Source organism: Amblyomma americanum, chromosome 5 (genome assembly GCF_052857255.1).
Source record: "Amblyomma americanum isolate KBUSLIRL-KWMA chromosome 5, ASM5285725v1, whole genome shotgun sequence".
NCBI lineage: Eukaryota > Metazoa > Arthropoda > Arachnida > Ixodida > Ixodidae > Amblyomma > Amblyomma americanum.
Genome location: NC_135501.1, coordinates 32,611,036 through 32,630,990, shown reverse-complemented (window position 1 = coordinate 32,630,990; position 19,955 = coordinate 32,611,036). Strand labels below are relative to the sequence as shown.

The 19,955-nt window shown below is 44.6% G+C and overlaps 2 protein-coding genes across 3 annotated transcripts; one reads left to right on the top strand and one right to left on the bottom strand.

Annotated features, from left to right (window-relative positions):
• Positions 1–579: 579 nt before the first annotated feature.
• LOC144133784 (uncharacterized) lies at positions 580–19,381 on the bottom strand. The gene is made up of 2 exons (XM_077666887.1): positions 18,945–19,381; positions 580–1,059 (listed from the first exon to the last, which is right to left on the bottom strand). The coding sequence occupies exons 1-2, from the start codon at positions 19,353–19,355 to the stop codon at positions 580–582; spliced, it is 891 nt and encodes a 296-aa protein (XP_077523013.1). The 5' UTR covers positions 19,356–19,381.
• Positions 6,595–11,023, top strand: LOC144132372 (uncharacterized). Of its 2 annotated transcripts, XM_077664727.1 has the most exons (5): positions 6,595–6,812; positions 7,856–7,970; positions 8,397–8,612; positions 8,868–9,010; positions 10,822–11,023. In XM_077664727.1, exons 2-5 carry the CDS (start codon positions 7,929–7,931, stop codon positions 10,925–10,927), a joined length of 507 nt encoding a protein of 168 aa, XP_077520853.1. In that variant the 5' UTR covers positions 6,595–6,812; positions 7,856–7,928; the 3' UTR covers positions 10,928–11,023. The 2 variants fall into 2 exon arrangements, 1 of the variants encoding a protein (XP_077520853.1); XR_013314795.1 differs by having other exon boundaries at positions 7,856–9,010; positions 10,890–10,946.
• Positions 19,382–19,955: the final 574 nt, after the last annotated feature.

Sequence of the window (19,955 nt, the reverse complement as noted above, 5' to 3'; positions counted from 1 at the left end):
ATGCTCTGTATTACATTTTAATCAATTACAACGACAACAATTGTGATTTGGTTTTGTTAACTTGTGTTTATTTTTATAGCTTCATGAGAGCGAGAGTGTTTTCGATTGTGCTTGGAACCTCAAGCACTCTTGAGGAATCGGCATCTAGTCAAGCAGGATCGAGCTCGATTGCGCTTGAAAATGGCCGTGTGACAACCGTCGATCTGCATTAAGTTCGATGAGCATTGACTCAATGAGGATTTAAAGTGTCCGTGTGACAGGGGTATTATACTCTCCAGATTGCATACGTTTTTTTTTATGGCTGCCAAAGGTTGAGCGACATGCTTTTGTTAAAGACAGAATAACTTTTGCGGCTATTTGCTGCTGTTTCTCTTCACTGAGACGCTTAGAGGGAGTTAAACGTCAATAGTGGACGTTCAAGATATGCACTCGGCACTGTGCTTATTGCAACGGCATGAATTCTCGATTGCAGCGATCTTTTTATATAAACGAAATGATAAGAAGAGAAAGTGATTATATGACTTCAGAAACCTAACTTTCGCTACATATAATGAAAATGTTGACTATTTTAAGCCGTTGTTAAAGATTCATCGAATCGTTGGCGAAAGCGGTAAAGGCTTGGAGGTCGTCCTGGACGTTTTCGATGCTGGCGTTGCCGGCTGGCCTGGCGTCGGCAGATGCGTCGAGGGCAGCGGACGGCTCGAAAAAACCGCGCTCGTCCGGCACCGTCTCCAGCCGGGGCGTAGCGGTGGTCCTCTCTTTGAAGGGCCACACACCCGTAGTGAAGAAGATGAAGAGCACCAGCACGCCGGCGAACACGAGCACGGCGAAGGCGAGGCATAGTTCAAGATGAGCGACCACGCCGTATTTGGTGCGGTATATAGACGCTGTGCTGCGCTTGTCAGTGGACGTTGTCGAGCCAGTCGACGCTGTCGAGCCTGTGGATGCAGTCGACCCGGTCGACGCAGAGGACCAGGCGCCGCTGGAGATGGCTACAGCGGGCTTGCCATGACCGGTGACGCTCGCCGATTCCGCAGGGTATGGCTGTCTCAGCATGGTCTGCAAAGAGGGCGACGAGCAGTTTGACGCTTCTCATGCTGGTTCTCATGTATAGAAAGAAGGTCGATTTGACCTTTAGCCTTCGCGGGCAAAGAAATCACTAGTAATGGTGGTCGGAAAAGGGACACTGTTGATGATAAGGCGAAATGGACGCTTAATTTTGTAAAAAAAAAAATCATCCCGTAGGCAGAAAGTGCGCAAAACCGTTTTGAACTCTTTAAAGCTAATTGCGGGAATAGACAACAGCGCTTATCACGTCACGCATGAGCATATTCGCGGCTATAGTTTTACAGAGCACGATTCGGCGACGAAGCACCTATCACGGTTTACATAGCAACGTTTGTCGGGATAGGGTTTCAGCTACTGGCACAGGACAGGGTTAATTGGAGAGATATGGAAGAGGCCTTTGCCCTGCAGTGGTCGTAGTCAGGCTCATGACAACGAGGAAGGGTATGATCCGGTAGCGTTAATGCGGTTAATGCCCATATAAACCGAATCGGTCATTTTCCACATCACATTCACAGATACCTGGGAGTCCCCAGACACTTCTGGCGCAGTGATGCAGCAGTTGAGCAATGTGCCACAGCCCTGCGATGGCTATGGCTGCCACCCGCTGTGGGCAGGTTGTGACCACGCCACAAGGCCACCCTGCAGGTGGCCACCCAACCCTTGCCGACTTTTCGCACACAACGTCAACAACGACACGGGATTTTGAGCAGAACGGGAGCCTTAACGCTGTTACGTTAAAATAAACGTCAATGAAGATAAATCCCAGCACACTTACATGGTGTGGGAAAAGCAGCGAAAGTTTAAAATATCAGCGTTCGTGATGTCATAAACAAGCTTCTCGGGACTTCTGAGGCGCTGTGAGAAGAAGCTCGGGCTTTAGTTCGGGATTACATCACGATTTTAAATCATTCGACAGCGGAAAAACAATGCGTGGCGTTCTTTAACAGTGTGCTCCTTTAAAAAGAATCCTTGATTTTGATGTAATCCGCAAAAAAACAACAACTAAGCTTCGCTTTAATGCATCTGCTCGCTGGTGCCACACGTGCGCTGCTTTATAATTGGAAAAAAGTTTGCTTCCTCTTGTACGAAACGTGTGAGAATGTTTAAAATCCGAAGCATGCTCTGCATTTTTGACATCGTAACTGTACACTTAACGATAACAAGGCGCAGCGGATCACAATCTATCCTGACCGGCTTGAAGAGAAAAAAAAACGGGTATGCTAGTAGAAAAATAAAATAGCATATTTTCGTTGTCACAACAGGTTTTCTTTCACATTTTTTGCCTAAAAATTGTGATATTAAGGAGAAGTACTGCACGAACATAACTGTGTGTAGGTAATACAGAAAAATATTACAATATAACAAACGAACCGGTCGCTTTGACAAAATAATCTGTATTTTTGTTGCTACACAGGACAAAGCGACAATACTACAGAACATTTTGTTATATTTTTAGGACGATTCTGTCGTTTTTTTGACTGGAATGAAATGAATTTTATTGCAGCAAGAGAAGCCAACTTTCGCTTCTTTATCATAACGGGCTGGTCGGGTGGAATTTGTTATCAAGGATTCGACAGAATCCTGTCTGACGAGGGGGAAACATATTGGCTGAATAAAACATACGCCCGCCAAAAAAAAATAACGGTTTTAAAACACGACGTTTCGGATCCTACAGGTCCCTTGTTCCCAATGACGATATACGGAATGGGCCGCTTCTTATATGTGCACTTCACAACGCAGTGAGTGGTCGTAGTTACTCTTCGTCCTGTTCATAACGTTCTTGGTAGTCTGTACATGCAGAAGAAACTAAAAGTACTCGTGACGATAAAGGTTTCATTATGTCTAAGATTGTGGCGTTTTCCCAGTCAGTGGTGTGCTTCATTACTTGAGCATGTGCTTCCAGGGGGTTGGAGGACGTGCATCATTTGCTGTAGTCGTTCTTGTGCTCTCTTAATCTTCTTTTAAAATCGCCTGACTTGCCAATGTATGAAGCATCGCAGTTTTTGCAGGGGATCTTGTAGGCGACCCCGGGGTAACCTGGACGCTCCAGACGATCTTTTACGTTACAGAGTTGTTTCAATCTACGGCTTACCCAAGGTTCATAAACCGGACATGCCTCTCAGGCCAATTGAATATTTCGCCCGTTGGTCATTACATAGCCTGTCTAAGTATCTGAATCAAGTCATTAGGCCCCTCCTTCAACAAACGCCGACATACGTGAAAGATTCGGCTAATTTTGTTACTAAGCTGAAGGATGTGGCGGTTGACGACGATGACATCATGGTCTCTTTCGATGTAAAATGCATGTTCACATGTGTTCCTGTTCAATTCGCTGTCGAATGCTGCGAAAGGGTACTGGAGGAAGACGCATCACTGCCATCCCGAACGCCTTTGAAACAACCGATATGTGCCGCCTCCTGAAATTCTGTCTGCAGAACCCATCCGTACCGTGTGCCAGCCTCGCGCTCGAATCTATTGAAAATTCGGCCCTGCAAACGTTCCATACTCGCCATAAGCTCTTCTTGTGCGTGGACTCGGTGGCAACCGCAGAGTCTAACCCTTTCGCTTTCATCATTCAGATTTTTCTGTTCATCGTTCGTGTGGACATCCCCGCCCTCCTCTCTGCTCGGCCTGGAACCGTAGTGATTACGACGTATGCCAATGCCAGAAAAAATAGCCCCTGCTGCAATCCTGCCGTCATCATCACGTCATTTCCCGGAGCGCCCCTCAGGCAGCATTTATCTCTGGGAAGCGAAATTGCGAGAGACATCACCAGCGAAAGCTATAAAGGAGCAACATCCGTCCGCGCAGCTCTGTGGGCTCGGTGGAGGTGCAATCGCGTAGCCTAGCGTTTTCGCCTTCATCATGCGGGTTATTAGTAATTTCTGCAGCCGATTTGCTAATAAAACTAGCAATTATCTCTTACTACGGCTACCGAGCCAACACAGCTGTGTCTGTATTGGTTTTGCATTTGTTCAGGTTGCTCGATCTTTGTTACTTTTTGGCTGGGGATATTGAAACAAACCCGGGACCTGATCTTGAAACCATGCTTGCTGAGCTAAGGAAACTATCTGCCGGGCAAGCTACACTTCTCCCAGAGATACAATACATGAAAAAAAAAATACCTTACGGCTACAGGCATGGCAATCGCATACTTGACAGCGCGCATGAGTATTCTTGAAGCACAAAACCAACTTATAACTGAGATGAGGTCGCGACTCGACTCGATGAAGTCAGCGACAACGCAAATTTGTGGTCTGATAAAAAACCTTGAAGCTAGTTTTGACAACACTGGGAACCGGTCACGTCGGAAGAATGGAATATTTTATGGTATCCCTGACAATGAGCCTGCAGAAACTTACGCACAAACTGAGGAAGCTGTAATTCGTGTTTGTTCTGGTACCTTAGATATAACTGTTGATCCAAGCAATATTGAGCGGGCGCATCGCCTCAGCCGTCACACACCTGGAAAAACCAGACCAATAATTGTCAAATTTCACTCCCACAAAACGTAGCTGAACGTTGTCCAATGAAAAAAAAGTAAGAGATACTGAATACAGCGCCGGTGAAGACTGCTTGCTTGTTGTTAGAAAGGCCAGAAAGCAACTTTTCACCTTTGCAAAAAGCAAATCTACGGCTTATAAGTTGAGTTGCCTAGCCTTGTTTATCAGCCGCGCGCGGTACGTTTATGACGACTCCTCAGAAACTATTAAAGAAATATTATAGCAGCCACCTAGAAAATGCACCCCACAGCATCACTCCAGACCTGTGTCCTTACATACACCTCAGTCTACTCTTTCTTTTTCCGTAGCTTTCACGAACATCCGTAGTGTTCTTTCTAAGCGGAAAGAAACCTCGTGTCTTGTTCGCTCATCCAATAGCAACATCGTCGTATTAACCGAAACATGGCCTACTAGCAAAATTAACGACATTGATCTCCTGGCAGACCCACTGACATTTATCCTTTTCGTAAGGATCGCCAGGGGTCGCCTGGAAGAGGAGTGCTCATTGGGGTTACTAAAGATTTAACTTTTTTAATCATTTCCATTTCCTCTGATCTTGAAATAATGTTGCTTTTCTACGGTGGTCTTCATCAGTTGGTACTTCCTAGTGTTACAGGCCCCCGCATAGTACTCCGGACTTCTCAGGGAAAATTATTACTGGCTTTGTGAACTTACTGCTAAATATCGAAAGTCACATGTGCCTCTCATAGATGATTTTAATTTCCCGGATATTGACAGGAATACTAACACTGTTACAGAATCCAGGCACGGTGGAAGCCATGAATTTCATAGAAGCCAGCCTGAACTTTGGCCTTACACAAGTTATCTCGGCGCCAACAAAAATAACACAAACGAGCGCTAACGTCTTAAATCTACTACTCGTCAGATATCCATCCCGAAAGTGTTAGGTTACTTACGATTCTTTCTGAAATAGGCGATCACGAAGCAATTCATGACGATACAGCCTTAACTCTGCTTCGGAGCCAAATCTTTAAAAAGGCGATCCGTTTGTACGATAAAGGCGACTATGCAGAGATTAACCATGAAGTGGACGCCTCCTTTTAATCTTTCCAAACTAATTTCAAAATTCGGTCTATCGAACTAAATTAGACTAAATTTATGAAGAAAATTACTAAACTAACTGAACAGTCCACTCCTAGGTTCACCTTCGGAGATAGTTCTGAGAAGCCGGCAAACTAAAACTCTAAAACGTTTGGAGAATCGAAAGAAGCACCTTTTTCGCGCAGCCAAAGCAAAAACTAACCAGATGGCCTGGGATAAGTATTACGCTGCTGAAAAGGCACATAATTCAGCGGCCCGGAATGCCAAGCGTTCTTTTTTTAACAAGAACTTGCCTAAAATAGTACATACTAATCCTCGAAAATTCTGGGACACCATAAACCCAGAACACAAAGGCGATGTCAGTATCAAAAATAAAGCGGAATACGTACTTAGTATGCATAGTGCGCTCACATGTTCACTGTTGCATTTCAATCACTGTTCACTAATGAATCCGATGTGCCATTTTCTGTGGCAAACATTTTTATTGATAACTTTATGTCGCCTGTTGAATTTAGCAATTCTGGAATTTTGTCGCTAATCGATAAAATGAAACTTTCATCTTTTGCCGGTTTAGATATTATCAACGCGAAATTTCTTATGTATACTAAACCCATCAGTGCCAGCTATTATGTTTGCTATTCTAGCAGCCACTCTCTTCTGGCCAACTTCCTCGAAACCGGAAAAATGGGAAGGTCATTTCAATCTTCAAATCCGGTAACAAAAATTGTCCATGAAGTTATCGCCCCATTTATTAAACAAGTGTGCCTTGCAAGCTCATGGAACACGTTATATTATCCCATATCATTGCCTTCTTGGATTCGAACAGTTTCTTTCATCCTGCAAAGAACGGGTTTCGGAAGCATATCTTGCAATATTCAGTAGAACGAATCCAAAAGGAGTTGCGCTACGCCACCGCTCTGCCGCGATGCATTCTGGTAGTTGTGGTACTTCCGGTCGGATTTCGTGCTGTGTTTGCACGCGACTAGCGCAGTTCTGCACGGCATACCTTCTAAATACGCCATGTTCGCGGATATTTCACCATGACTGGATACAATTGTGCGCTGGATTGCTACAGTAACAGCAGCAAGCACAAAGGTTTGGATTTCACGTTTTTTTTTCCAAGAAAAAGAAGCTACGAGAGCAATGGATCGGAAGATCAACAGAGCTTGGGGCAAAGTGGTAGGTAACTTATTTACAGCGGTGCGCTTACCGTTTTGTGTGCTAAATTACGCGGTCGTATTTGCATATTTGCAAGAGAGACATTTGTGTGTCAAGGAAGCCGGATGCGCGATGTAGTCCGTACGTAACAGACTCGCTGCTCAGTGGAGACGGCGCTGGCACCGATTCTGCTTCGCAGTGGTGTCCTTTCTGAGGCTCGCAGGTTGAGCCGCTATTGGCCGACGCATATTATTAGTGCGTAAGAACCAATCCGATGGGTACCAACCTCGAGCAAAACAGTCCACTGTCTGCTGCGCTGCCTGTTCGCAGCTGGCCTAGCGGGTGCGCTCAGTACCGCGAAACTGCCCGCTCATCGTCGTCTGCTGCGTAGAACAGATCCGTCCTTTCGCACTGATTCGAATGCCGTAAAATTATCTTGCAGTTCTTCTGGGCTTTTAAGCCCTTCCTCAGTCCCCAGTGGTGCGCGAGTGCTCTGTCGCAGGTGACCTTGACTTAGGGTTGTTTGCTTTCAGTGCAGTGTTGCGCAGGCAGCTGACAGAGATGTTACATCTCAAACGTTGTCACGTTTTCCCGTTTTCATACTCAGTGAATTCACAGTAGTGCCGCTGCTAACTGTGCTGGTGTTTTCAGTCAGGTGTTCCTGCCAACAATAATATTTGGAACAACCATGCATTCCTGGATTGCTTGTTTTATACATTGAGCTGTCAGGAGAAAACCTACTTACAAACCACCGCGGTAATTCAGTGGTCTTGGCGTTCGGCTGCTGATCGCAAGGTCGCGGGGCCTATCCTGACCGCAGCAGCTGTTTCTCAATGAAAGCGATATAAAAGCGCACGATAAACAACTGCAGGCGGTCGAAATTAATCTGGAGCTCTCCACTACGTAAAGCGTTCTTCGTAATTGATATGTAGCTTTGGGGCAGGAAACTCCAAATTAAAAATAAAGGACCTACTTACTGTATGAATGCCACGAGTGTTATTGTTTAAAATGTTCATAGTAAGCACATCAAATGGCTTGTAACTACATGGTCGTTCTGTTTACAGATCTTGGCGGTTTGTTCCGACATCAGGCCACAGAGTCTGTGGGGACCACTTCGAAGGAGGAAAAAAGACCTATATGATTCGAGTGCCCACAGTCTTTCCTTTAAAGCCACAAAAGGTAATGAAGAGGCGTCCGCTGATGCGAATAAAGGTATAGTAGCCAGCTATAAGCCGAGAAGCATTTGATATCTACATTTGTTTATTGCACAGGTTTTTGCTAGTTTCAAGTTAATGCACCTAAATGTATAGGACTGAGTAATGAAGTACCACAGCGTGAACCTCTTATGTGCTAAGTACTTCTGCAGGATTTGTGTGTAGCTCTCTTGCAGACATTTTCTTGAAAGGGAAGTTATTATTTTATAAACAGCAGTGTAAGATAATCTTGCCTTACACATCCGTGATATACAGTGCACATGATTTTGGTTGTTTGTAGTGATTTTGTGCAATTTCTTTTTACCGTTTGTCTTTCTTAACCTGCCTGCTTGTTATTTTACCGCTACACCATATCACAAGTAAATATTATTTGCCTCCTTGCTTCAATCAGCCCACTCAGAACACCTCTGCAGTACAAGCGGAGCAGTATGCCGGTAGAGATGAGGCTAGTCACACTGCCATTGATAGCACGACTTCACATGGCGCAACTGGAGGTCACAGAAACAGCTTCCGGCAAGAAAACGACCAATGCGCCCTTGTCAAGATTGCTGAACAAAAGGACATAATATCAATGCTTCAAAATGAAGTGGACAGTTTAAAAGCACAGGTAATTAAGAAACGACTAGCAAAGGCGCAGAAAGAACAAGCTGCAGGAACAAAATTGTGCAGTCCATTGCAGCAAAAGAACACGTTACTAAAACTTGACTTACCGGTATAATACAATGCTGTTAAACACACGAAAGCTGAAGCCAAAAAAATGAATTTACTTATGAAGCCCTGATCTAAGACCCCAAAAAAGCTGAGGTACTACACAGCCTTCACATCAAGGGAACGGCTCGATGCCTTTTGCTTTTTCCTTGAGCCGAAAGTCAAGAAACTACGCTTCTGGCATATGTCCAATGCAGAAGGTGAGAACAGGAAGTTTATTTTGCCTTTGAAGACACAGATGATCCTAGTGTTGATGCGTCTGTGGCTGGGCCTTGGTGGAACTGACCTAGTCTACAGGTAAGCAGCGCACTTGTGACTGCTGAAAGTTACTGCTGAATAGGATTATTTCCCTAGTGAAACAGAGGGAAGGAGGGAAACATGAGAAGATTGTTTATGATGTTGTACAATAGCGAACTTAAGAAGCAACTAGTACTGTTAAAATGAATGGGTGCCATTCTCAGCCAGACGCTAAGTTTTGTGACGATGCATGCTTGACGGGGTTATGAATAAAAATAATTAGAAGTGCATTTATTTTAAGCCTATGTGCTGTCATATTACAAGAAAGGATCTTGTGTTAAACTCTTCTTCAAAACATTCTCAGAAAAGTGAAATCCTTTAATAGGTTCGGAGTATCAATGACTACAGTGTCGGCTGGATTTCTTGAAAAACAGGCACTGTCAGGTATGACTAAAGGACAAGAAATTCCTAGCAGATGCTGAAATGATATATCAACCAAAGTTCTGAAATGATCCTCTGGGACTCTTCATGTAGGCGCCGACATGGATGCCACCCCCCGTTTGTGACAAGTACCGGCCTCAAGTGTTCGTTGAAAACGAATACAACACAGTTGACGGCATCATGGACTGCACGGAGATATTTAGAGACACCCCTTCATCCTTCAGAGTGAAACATACTCCCCCTACAAAAAGCACAACACTGCAAAAGGCCTAATATTGTGCAGCCCCAATGGGTTCGTTAAGTTTGTTTCAGATCGTGCACCTGGAAGGCTCTCAGATAAGGCATTAACCGAGTCACATGGCATTTTTGACATGCTTTCATCTGGGCGCAGTGTGATGGCCGACAGAGGATCTACAATAGCTGATGATTGCAAGCAGCGCTCGCTACACTTGAACAACCCACTGTTAATGAATGGGCTTCCACAACTGTCGGAAGAAGACGAAGCAGAGACAAAACGCATAGCAAGGATTCGCACACATGTGGAAGGAGTAATTGGAAGGGTGAAAAACTTCCAAATCCTGTCACAAGTGTTTCCCAACAGCATGACAGATAAACTAAACAAGGTGTGGCATGTGTGTGCGCGTCTAACAAACTTTCTTGATGAGCCCTTGCTCTAAGTACTGTACAGATGCCCAACTGCATACGGGTGCCACCTGACCTACAGCTCCTATTGTCGAGAACAGCTTATCACTTACTTTTGCTCACATTAATGCTGTGCATCCCATTTAATGATGGTCACACCACCTACATGAGCCGTGAGCCGTACTCCATTGACTAGACCACTGTTAATATGAACACTTTTTCTGCGGATCAAACTATTTCATATTTATTCCTTGTCCGTACGAAAAGTTCTCCAAATAGTGAGCAGGGTGAAAATGCGCAATGCTTATAACCGTGTATATTTGTTGTGTTAATATAGATAGCGCCAAGAACAAAACCATGCCTGCCCCGATAAGGGCTTCTTGTACCTGTATATTGACTGCAGAAACAAGTGAAAGGCAGTCCTAAAATGCCAATTCCTTTGTAGCAGCGTTTTTTCTTCTTGTCGCATGCTTGGCATTGCCAAGCTGCCTTAGTATTTGCTGCATTCAATGAGTTGCCGTGTAGCAAAGAATTGAAGGTTGGGCGACATTGAAAAGCTGCTTTCAGCAGCTTTCAGGCTACTCGATACAGATATGTACTTGTTGTTCAAGGGGCATGAACAGTTGTATTAGCAGATATTTCGTCATGCTATAAGGCGTCATAACACATCTCGTGGACCACCACTCATTTCAAACTGCACCGCATTGTTTAAAAGATAATGGTGCCGAGTAAAATGCACTCGAGGCTCTCAAAATTTTGTCTAATTTCCTCTTCACTCTCTATTACAGGGAACTGAAGGCGGCCTTAATCAGTCCTGAATGTTTTCGTTTTTATTTATCCTTTATGGATGTATCAGATGGATGGCTCGGATTGGATCAAAAGTGCTCATATTAACAAGGTATGACTGTGCTGCTTAAAATTAACTTTTTTAACCTCTTTAATTTTGCCTTCAGTTTGTGCTAAACTAAGTAACATTTAGTGGTACAAGTACGTGGAGAGTACAAGACACACCAATTAGAAAGTAGCCATTCCGCATGCAGTTGCCTGAATTTTTTACATGGCGGTTACCGTTGGTAATTGTAAAGCGCTCTGCACGTGGCATGAAAGCCTGATCACTGCGTTTTTTTATCGGGACCAGCTTTCTCAGGCACTTGTTCATGTTCAATATGACGAGAATATTGCGTACTTCCTTGCGATCGAATATTATTACCACGAGAGATGTATACACTGAAACCTGGAGCACTGAGTATGTGGTGTATACTGCTGTGAAGCAGGTGTTCACCCATTCTTTTAACTGTTTTGTTACTGTCAAGTTCCTGTTTAGATACAAAGAGGGCTGTTGAACAACCATCTGTTATCCTCTGGAGCATATATGCATACGACTAATAACCCTTACTCTCTGTACTGTTTTACAGAGTGTCCTTAACGTGCATTTTAACTGCTTTTTTTCATATATGCTCGGTTGCATTCTAATTGTTTAGGTCAGCTCTTGTTTTCCAGGTGTTTTGGCCAATAAATGGTCAGAGTGTACCTCTGCTGCTGATATTTGCCTTTTTCTGCTTTTGTAGACCACTTCTGTTGTGTCCACAAAAGTCACTTTGATGGTACTATTCTCGGAGTCTACTGGAAACTTCCTCGAAGAAAGTTCTTCGTAGTTGTATGGCATTTTGTAGTTGAATGCTCACTATTCTCGGAACCACAACACACGGAAGTTAATTCACAGATGAACCATCTTGTCTGACTGTTGTCTACGGACACAATACACATATGTTTTGAAAACAAAGCACTGGAGAGACAGTGCACGGGCAGTACGCAACTGCATTAAACATGCAGTTTTATTTTATAACACTTCAAAATAGACAAAAGTCCTCAGTTTTTTCGGCATACGTAATAGAACTCTGTACAACTCTAAAGAGTAGTGAAATGCGCATACATACAGCCACAGACGTCACGCATTTTTCCAGTGATACAAATTGTTTCATGCATCTCACAGTACTCTCCATATTTGTAAATATATCACCGTGCATTGCACAAATTTCCATTAAAAATAATGCGTCTTAGGTACGAATAATAACTGATTCTTGGTATTCCTATGCATGCTTATCACAGATTTGTACTGTAAATACTGTTCCCTGAGGAGCCATAACTTCAATTATCACAAACTGTTCGCATAGTCGCACCAACAGTTCTTGAGCGACTTTGAACAATAAAACTCATTGCTTCTTATACATCTGTTAATCACAGATATGCATTGAAAAACGAATTGCTAGAGTGATAAAATTGGCTAGAACCAAGAAATAACACAAATATCGAAAAGCACAAACTACTTTTTGTGCAGAGAGCAAAAGAGCAGACACAATTCTCCTCCTGTGATCAGCAGCTAAAAATGTACTCTAGACTTCATTAATCCCTATAAGTCACCTAAAAACCTTTTTTTAGCACATAAAGGTGTCTCAACATCACTATGCAAACTGTCGCAGCTGCTTTAATAGCTTGCACAAGACTCATTGCTGCTTGAAATAAAGAAGAAAATCAGTGGTTAAGGTGCTCCGCTACTGAGCCCAAGAAGCGTGTATTTAACCCATTGCGTCCAAGTATTTATGCGAACATACAAAACATGCCCATGTGCTGTGCATTGTGGAGGCCATGTGTCGGTTTAGGATATTAAACCTCGCAGTTTGCAACTATTTTACTCAAATAAACATTAACATGAGCCCTTTTCCGTTTAAATCAGTCCTTCAGTACGGTGAGAGACTGCTTTTTCAAGTGAGTTTAGGCGTTCTGTAATACGCACTTACAACACATGCACACTGACGCCATTCTTTCAACAGATTTGTTTCTGCGTGTGTATGAAATCAATGGCAGCAAGTACATCTTAACGAAATATGAGCAATGGTCTACTAATTCAATGAAAAAGGGTTCATTGAAGAGCACTGTATCCTGCAGGCACTACTCTTTGCTGTAAACAAACAGCACGCATAACTTTACGGAAACCACATTCATTTGCATTCGCACTTCCGTGTTGTACTTATGGGCTTCAGATGCCCATCACGTAGTTCACGCTTTCTAAATGCCTCCACATCCGTTGGGATTCTGATCTCAAGGAGGCGAACTTCGCAGCAGCCGCACGGAACAAAGACGTCTGGACTTGCACCCAGAAATGACTGGTGGCATGAAAGAAAACGCCCACAATCTTTGGCATTGATTTCAGCATGGTTCTTATTCTTGCTGATAAAAGCTGTTCGTGACTCAGATCCAAATAGCAGCCCTCTTTTTATTGCATAGGTAACACGTGCTTTTTGCCCATTACTGCACTAGTTGCAGACCGGGCATCATGGGGTCCCATCTTTTTCTTGCAAGTGTGCACCCATGTATAAACCCTGTGTGCAATTGAGGCGGTGATGAGGCCTTTCCTGTAGGAGTGACGCAGAGGACTTGCACTTGGCAGTCGGTTGGCTACCTCAATGCTGTCACCTCTTTGCTGTGTATAAGACTGAAGGACATTCTCTTTCACCTGTTCCAACCACCGGAAGGGCAATTTATCTGCTGTGTGTGTGCCCGTCACCACAATTCTCTCTTTTCGTACGAGTAAAAAATCGTTCGCCTCTAACACATCAGCAAAGCAGTCCAGGCCGCTATGCAAGTTTACCAAGTGTGGGCTGCGGACATTTAAATTCTCGTTCACAAGGGATGAATACTCCATTCGTTTTCGGTGTGGCTTACAGCAGGACAAATTCTTTCTGTAGTACCCTTGCTGAACACCAGGTTGCTGATCTGTCCACTCAGTCCTCTTGGGTTCCATTGAAGTTCCATCCTCTTGGGTTCTTTCGTTCCATGGTACCATTCGCGTTTTGTCTCTTTAGATGAGTCCTTCTGGTACGCTATGCAGGTCATGCTGTGGAATATGCGTGAGGCCATACAGCACACAAACACGCTTACATACTCTTCCTCCTTTCCTGCAACACATGAGCAAGTGATCACTTAACTGTCAGTTTTTCAAATTTCAGTGCTGACTTTGTACAACGTTCGTGTGGACATAGGTGCCAGCACTTCAGCACGCACAACAGTTGCTGAAGATTCCCTGGTAGAAAATTCTTGCCTGTGTAGGTGGCGAGACGTAAACAGGCGCAGTCCATCTTCTCTGTGTTTCTGTGCTTCCTATTTTTAATGTACCTGCATAATAAACATAGAAGCAAGGATGCATCAAACAGCCGTTGTTTGGATGACATACTATGAAGAGTGTGGGAGTCACAGTGGCCCAATTAGCTATGGCCCCTGATAATGAGACATCAGTAGAAAATAGAAATGCAAACCACTAAAAAATTAGGACTTTTTCCCACTATGATTCAATCAAAGCTACTGAAAGCAGTTTAAAAAGGCATCATTTCTTCTCGTGATTTAATCACGGTGCTTTGTTTGGAAAAATCAACCTTAATAAGAGCTTTGATTTTTATTTTCTGTATTTAATTTGTGTTAACTAATGCAAGTAAAGGTTCATTTCGGGTCTCTGCACCATGAATTTCATACCTGCATATGTGCTCTTTTGCAAAAAATTGGTGCAAAGAACTTGTTTCGCGAGCCCATTCCTGCTGGTTTAGCCAGCTGGGTCCAACCATACCTGGTTTCACGATGGCCTGCACAGAAAATTGATTGAATACACAAAGCTGTCACATGCTGTTTGCAAAGTTCAAGAGGCCCGTCAAAACATTTAGAATGTAGTATAAAAACGAGCTCAGTCGCTAGATTGTGCTGTCATGAACGTCCGAGATAAATCATACACATGCACACGCAGGTGCGAACCCGCAGTCGCGCTCCACAGTTGGCGAGCTCTTTATGACGACGGCACACCTAGTGCACACTAAATATTTTTTGAGCACTGCTTAACTGTCACTAAAGCTCAAAATACAGTGGTTATTGTTCTGAAAGATGCATTTCGCGCAGTTAACAGCATTCAAAACGAACTCCGCTTTGCTAATGCGACTCTTTACAGGTATACAACAAGAGCCATCGTGCGCTTGGTCACCGATCTAACACGCCAAACAGTTCCAAACTTGATTTGCTTAATATTGAATGACTGCAGACCATAATATGAAAGCGGTCAGCCTCCGCAATCGTCGAGAGGCTCAATACCTGTGCAGTTTACTCAAGCATGTTGACGCAGAGGGGTCATTGAATATTTCGCGGCGGTGTCCACTGAACGTACTATATTGACACTTTTATCATAGTTCGCAGAGACTTCTGAAAAGCCATATCTCAGGCGGCCAGCTTTTTTTCCCCAAGAGGCTAATGAAGAAACAAACAGCAGGATTACATTGAAAAAAGATGTGAATACGGCAGCAGACAAGGTGGTGAGGAGCAACCTTCCTCTCCAAAGTGCTTTATCAAAAGAAGATAATACGTTGAAATACTTACATGAGAAGCGACACCGATGATCGGAAGCTCCGGCGTACGTCCCCCACTACAGAATGCTAATCAGCCTCAGCTGTGGAAGCATGCGTTGAAACGTCGCGGCAGCCACGGCACCCCGTCTGTACTACAACAATCATGGCGGCGGGGCAACTTCCGGTGTCCTCGCGCATGCGCAATTTGCGTTGTGAAATCGGTCTATTAGGCCATTTTATTCAAGACTTGCATGCTAACCTAGATCTTAACCTAAGAACTGACGCTATATTTCTTGATCAAAAAAAGCTTTCGACAAAGTTCCCCACAAACGCCTGTTACAGATGTTATCTGACCTTAATATTGATCTCAATGTTGTTGAATAGATTAAAGAATTCCCGACTCGCCCCACTGACTCCATTTGTAAATGAACACACTTCCAGCTGCGTTTCCGTAACATATGGCATCCTTCAAGGTTCCGTACTATAGTCCCGTTCTGTTTTCAATATACATTAATGATTGGCTCTCGCATGTGTCCGTTAAAATTCACATATTCGCTGACGATTGTGTTCTTTATCAAACAATATTAACACCTCTGATCAATTATCCAACCAAAACAAACTTAACAAGATTCAGTATTGGCGTAAAATTTGGCAAATGGAGCTCAACCCTCAGAAATGCAACGCACTCTCTTTTCATCGCTGCCGTTACCCCCTAGTGTTCTTCTATAATATCGACTCCGTTCCCGTGCTGCCTGTAGAAACCTACAAGTATTTAAGCGCAACCTTATGCTCTTACTTCACCTGGGAAATGCATATAAGTATCATGAAGTATCATCATTTCTGCAGCTAACAAATCCCTTGGTTTTCTAAAACGTCATCTTCGCGATACTCCTGTGCACGTTAATAGACTACGAATCACTTGTGAAATCAAAATTAGAATACGCATCACCCATTTGGGACCCACATCAAGCTTATCTGACCAACGCATTAAAACTTGCAAAACAGCGCCGTCAGATTTATGCATTCTTCATACCATTATAGCACTAGTGTTACGTATCTGACATCGCTTTCAGGCATACATACACTCAAGCTGCGCCGCCGCACAGCCGGTCTTTCAATATTTCACAAGTTTTTTTCTGCAATCTACGAAGTGCATCCTACATGGTCTTTCCGGCCACGCACATTTCACCACACTCTCTACCAACTCCAGATCAGCCGTCCACGTACACGCACCTTCACCTTCGCAGCATCATCTTTTCCTCGCACCGCCACATACTAGAAGGACCTTCCCGCTGACATTGCAACAATAACCTGTCCCGCGAACTTCGCGCGCAGAGCCCTGAGCTATTTGTCATCATCATAACGCATGAATACCTTCTGTCACATCAAACGGTGTACCGACCCCTTAGGTAATGCCCCTAAGAAGGGGTCTTTAAGGAAAGAAAATTGATTGATGTGGACGATTGTTTCTGCGTAATTCACCGCAAGGACGTCAAACCGCTTCTGGCCCATACGAATTCTTTTCGACCAACAGTTCTATTCTCAATGAAAGTAGTCTCCGTAAGGATTGCTTTTCTTGATGTCCTTGTTCTCCGAACTCCCGATGGTCTTGCTACTACCGTTTTCCGGAAAACCACACACACTGGGAAGTACTTGGATGTTGAACCTGCCCACCCCATTGGCCACAAACGTTCCATCACGTCCGCTCTATATAACCGTGCAGCTCGCCTTTGCGCCAGTCACCGTCTGCGCTGTGCGGAGCAGAATAAATTCTGCGTCAACCTCGAGAAGAATGATTATCCCCCGACAACTGCTGCTAAAACGAACAACGCCGCTCTCTGCAACCTGCCGAGCCCCGACTCATCGGACAACAGAAGCGCGCGAGCGTGCCTTACGCCCGGGGGACAAGTGAGGCTCTCGCACAAATTTTTGCGAAACAACAGCTCTGACGGGTAAAAGATCCTTTCTAGCCCCCATGTTACCCTGGAGTCGTGTACAAGAGCCCCTGCAAAAAGTGCGATTCTTTATGCATTGGCGAGTAAGGTGACTTTAAATGAAGTTTTAGAGAGCTCAAGAATGACGTCAGCAAATGTCACATGTCGTCCAACCCCCTGGCAGAGCATGCTCAAGCAATGAAGCACACTACTGATTTGGAAAACGCGACCACTTTATCCGCAATGAAGCCCTTATCGCCACGACCTTTATCGGCAATGAAACCTTTAGTGTCATGTAGCGATAGCTACATTATGGTAGCATTTCGAGCCTTGAGCGTGGCTGGTCACGTGGTTGGTCACGTGGTGCGGAGTAGCTGCCGGCGGCGCGGCGCTGTGGCTGGTCACGTGGCTTGTAACGTGGTTGGTGACGTGAGTAGCCACGTGGTTTGTCGCGTGGTGCGTAGCAGCTGCTGCTGCCGGCGGCGTGGCGCGCCGGCGAACCGTGCTGCAACAGTTGTACGCATGCATGTCGGAATGTGAAGGATGATGGTGAAGGAGTTCCTCCCTCTAGCCTAGCGAAACGGAGCGGCAAAAGGCTGAATTTGCAATTCGACTGAGCGAGTTCCACTCAGCCAGCTTTAGCTATCGCGTCACTCCAGGATTAGCCAGAGCTAAACCACAGCCAATTTTTAATATACAGACTACAAAGAACGTTACTAACAGGACGACGGGTAATCTTCCGGATAACTACGCCCACTCATTGCGCTTTCATGTGCACATAGCACATATAAGAGTGGCCTATCCGCCCATCGTCATTGTGACCAAGGAACCGTAGGGGACCCAAAATGTCGTGTTTTGAAACCATTTTTTAGCGAGTGTGTTTTATTCAACCACTGTAAAATTTGTTGCGTTTCGTAGAGTTACCGCTGGTCCACCATTGTTGCTTCTGCAGAGTCCAGGCATACATAGTTTCTTGAAACGCATCGGCACGCCATATAGGCTCGGTAATATGGCCAGCCAAGCGATATCAACTGTAGCAACGTCAAGTGCACACACAATAAAACAGAAAAATCATGTTTATGTGTCTTCGGTCTTAAGGAGTGATAACAAGAGTTGTAACATTACCTACTTTTAAACTTCGCTCTTGCGTCTCTTAAGGTGAATCTGACGCTACCGTCGAGTGCGGACCCCATTCTCACCGAGCAATTCACCACAGTCGCAAAGGGGTATTCATCTAGGAGCCATCTACGACTTACGTTTGCAAATAGTTTCCCTGAATGGACAAATAAATGGATCAGAGCGGGGTTAGAGGGTAGTGGGTACCATGGAGTAATGTGAGTAGACAAGAGTGGGGCAACGAAGGAGTACATTTGCTTGCTTTCTCCATTCAACTACCACCTTCGCATACATGATGAAAGCCCCTTATTACTTCTCGCGACTTGTCGGATGCTTCATACGACGAAGTACTAATCGCGTGCTTCAGTCAACAGGGTCGGCTCTCTAGTACTTTGCTCAAATTGACGTACATAGTATTGGTTATGGGTGAGCTGTAGACATAACATAGAATAACACCACGAATTTTGAGCTTGTGCTTACCGGACATGATGAGACGAAGGGCATGTGTGCAGTTGGGGCTGGTGTAGGAATTCTTGCTGCTTGCGACTGCTGTGGCAAGGGCAATATCGCCATGGCCTGCTCCTTCACCGGTGGATAATATGCCCCGGCATCTGACGTGCCCGTCTGCTGCATCGTTATAGATTCTGGAACATGTGGCCTCACGAGGTCTGCGGGCGCTGGTTCGCATGCCTCTTGTCGGGACACCGCTTCTGGAAGACGAGTCATCAAGAAGTTCGCAGGCGCCGTGTTGTCGAATTCTGTCGGCGACAGCGCTGAGGAAAGAGGCGACGCTAAGTGGTTTTCGAGAGCAGTGTGGTAGATGCCCATTGTGCTGCTCTCAAACGACTTCTGGAGCTGCAGATCGTCCGTCCGTGCCTGCGGTGACTGCATCGGTGCTTTGCGTTGGCCTTTGTCGCAAGTTTAAATATAGGAGTTAAGAAATCTTTCGGTGCAGAAGCAGAGAGGGCGGCAGAGCGACAGCGCGGTATTCTTCCTCTTCTTCGTGTCTGCTCCACGCGCCTCAACTAGGAGTGCATTGAAAAAAAGATACCCAGCAATGGGATTCTTCGGAAGAACGTCAGAGTTAGTTTATTTAGATGCGTCGAAATTATTTGGATTTGCGTAGATTTAGTGCCCTATCAGTGGTTGCCCGTCTTGGATTAGTATTTTTTCAGTCTTGACGAAGGAAGCGAAAGATTTATTAAGGAAGTGGCATGTGGACACAGGTGTACTCAGGGCAGGGACGCAGGATAACGTGTAAATGCCTGATAAAACCTTGTACCTTTCGTTATTTATAACGAATAGGGCTCAAAACCAGGGGAACTGAGAGATCCGGTGCTGAACTCTTAGACATGAACGAACGTAATTAATCAAGGACGCAAAAGACTGCCACGGCTGACTGACTAAATTTTAACTCTGAAAGCAAATCCAAGTTTTCAAGTAAATATTTTCGAAGAACCAGCCTTCAATAATTCCGCTTGATGTGGATGC

Excerpts from the sequence above, each read along its gene's own strand:
- LOC144132372 (XM_077664727.1), top strand. The coding sequence starts at position 7,929 with ATGATTCGAGTGCCCACAGTCTTTCCTTTAAAGCCACAAAAG. Across the intron at positions 7,971-8,396 it reads TTCCTTTAAAGCCACAAAAG|CCCACTCAGAACACCTCTGC; the intron begins GTAATGAAGAGG and ends TGCTTCAATCAG. Across the intron at positions 8,613-8,867 it reads TGGACAGTTTAAAAGCACAG|CCGAAAGTCAAGAAACTACG; the intron begins GTAATTAAGAAA and ends TTTTTCCTTGAG.
- LOC144133784 (XM_077666887.1), bottom strand. The coding sequence starts at position 19,355 with ATGCAGTCACCGCAGGCACGGACGGACGATCTGCAGCTCCAGAAGTCG. Across the intron at positions 1,060-18,944 it reads CCTTCGTCTCATCATGTCCG|ACCATGCTGAGACAGCCATA; the intron begins GTAAGCACAAGC and ends CCCTCTTTGCAG.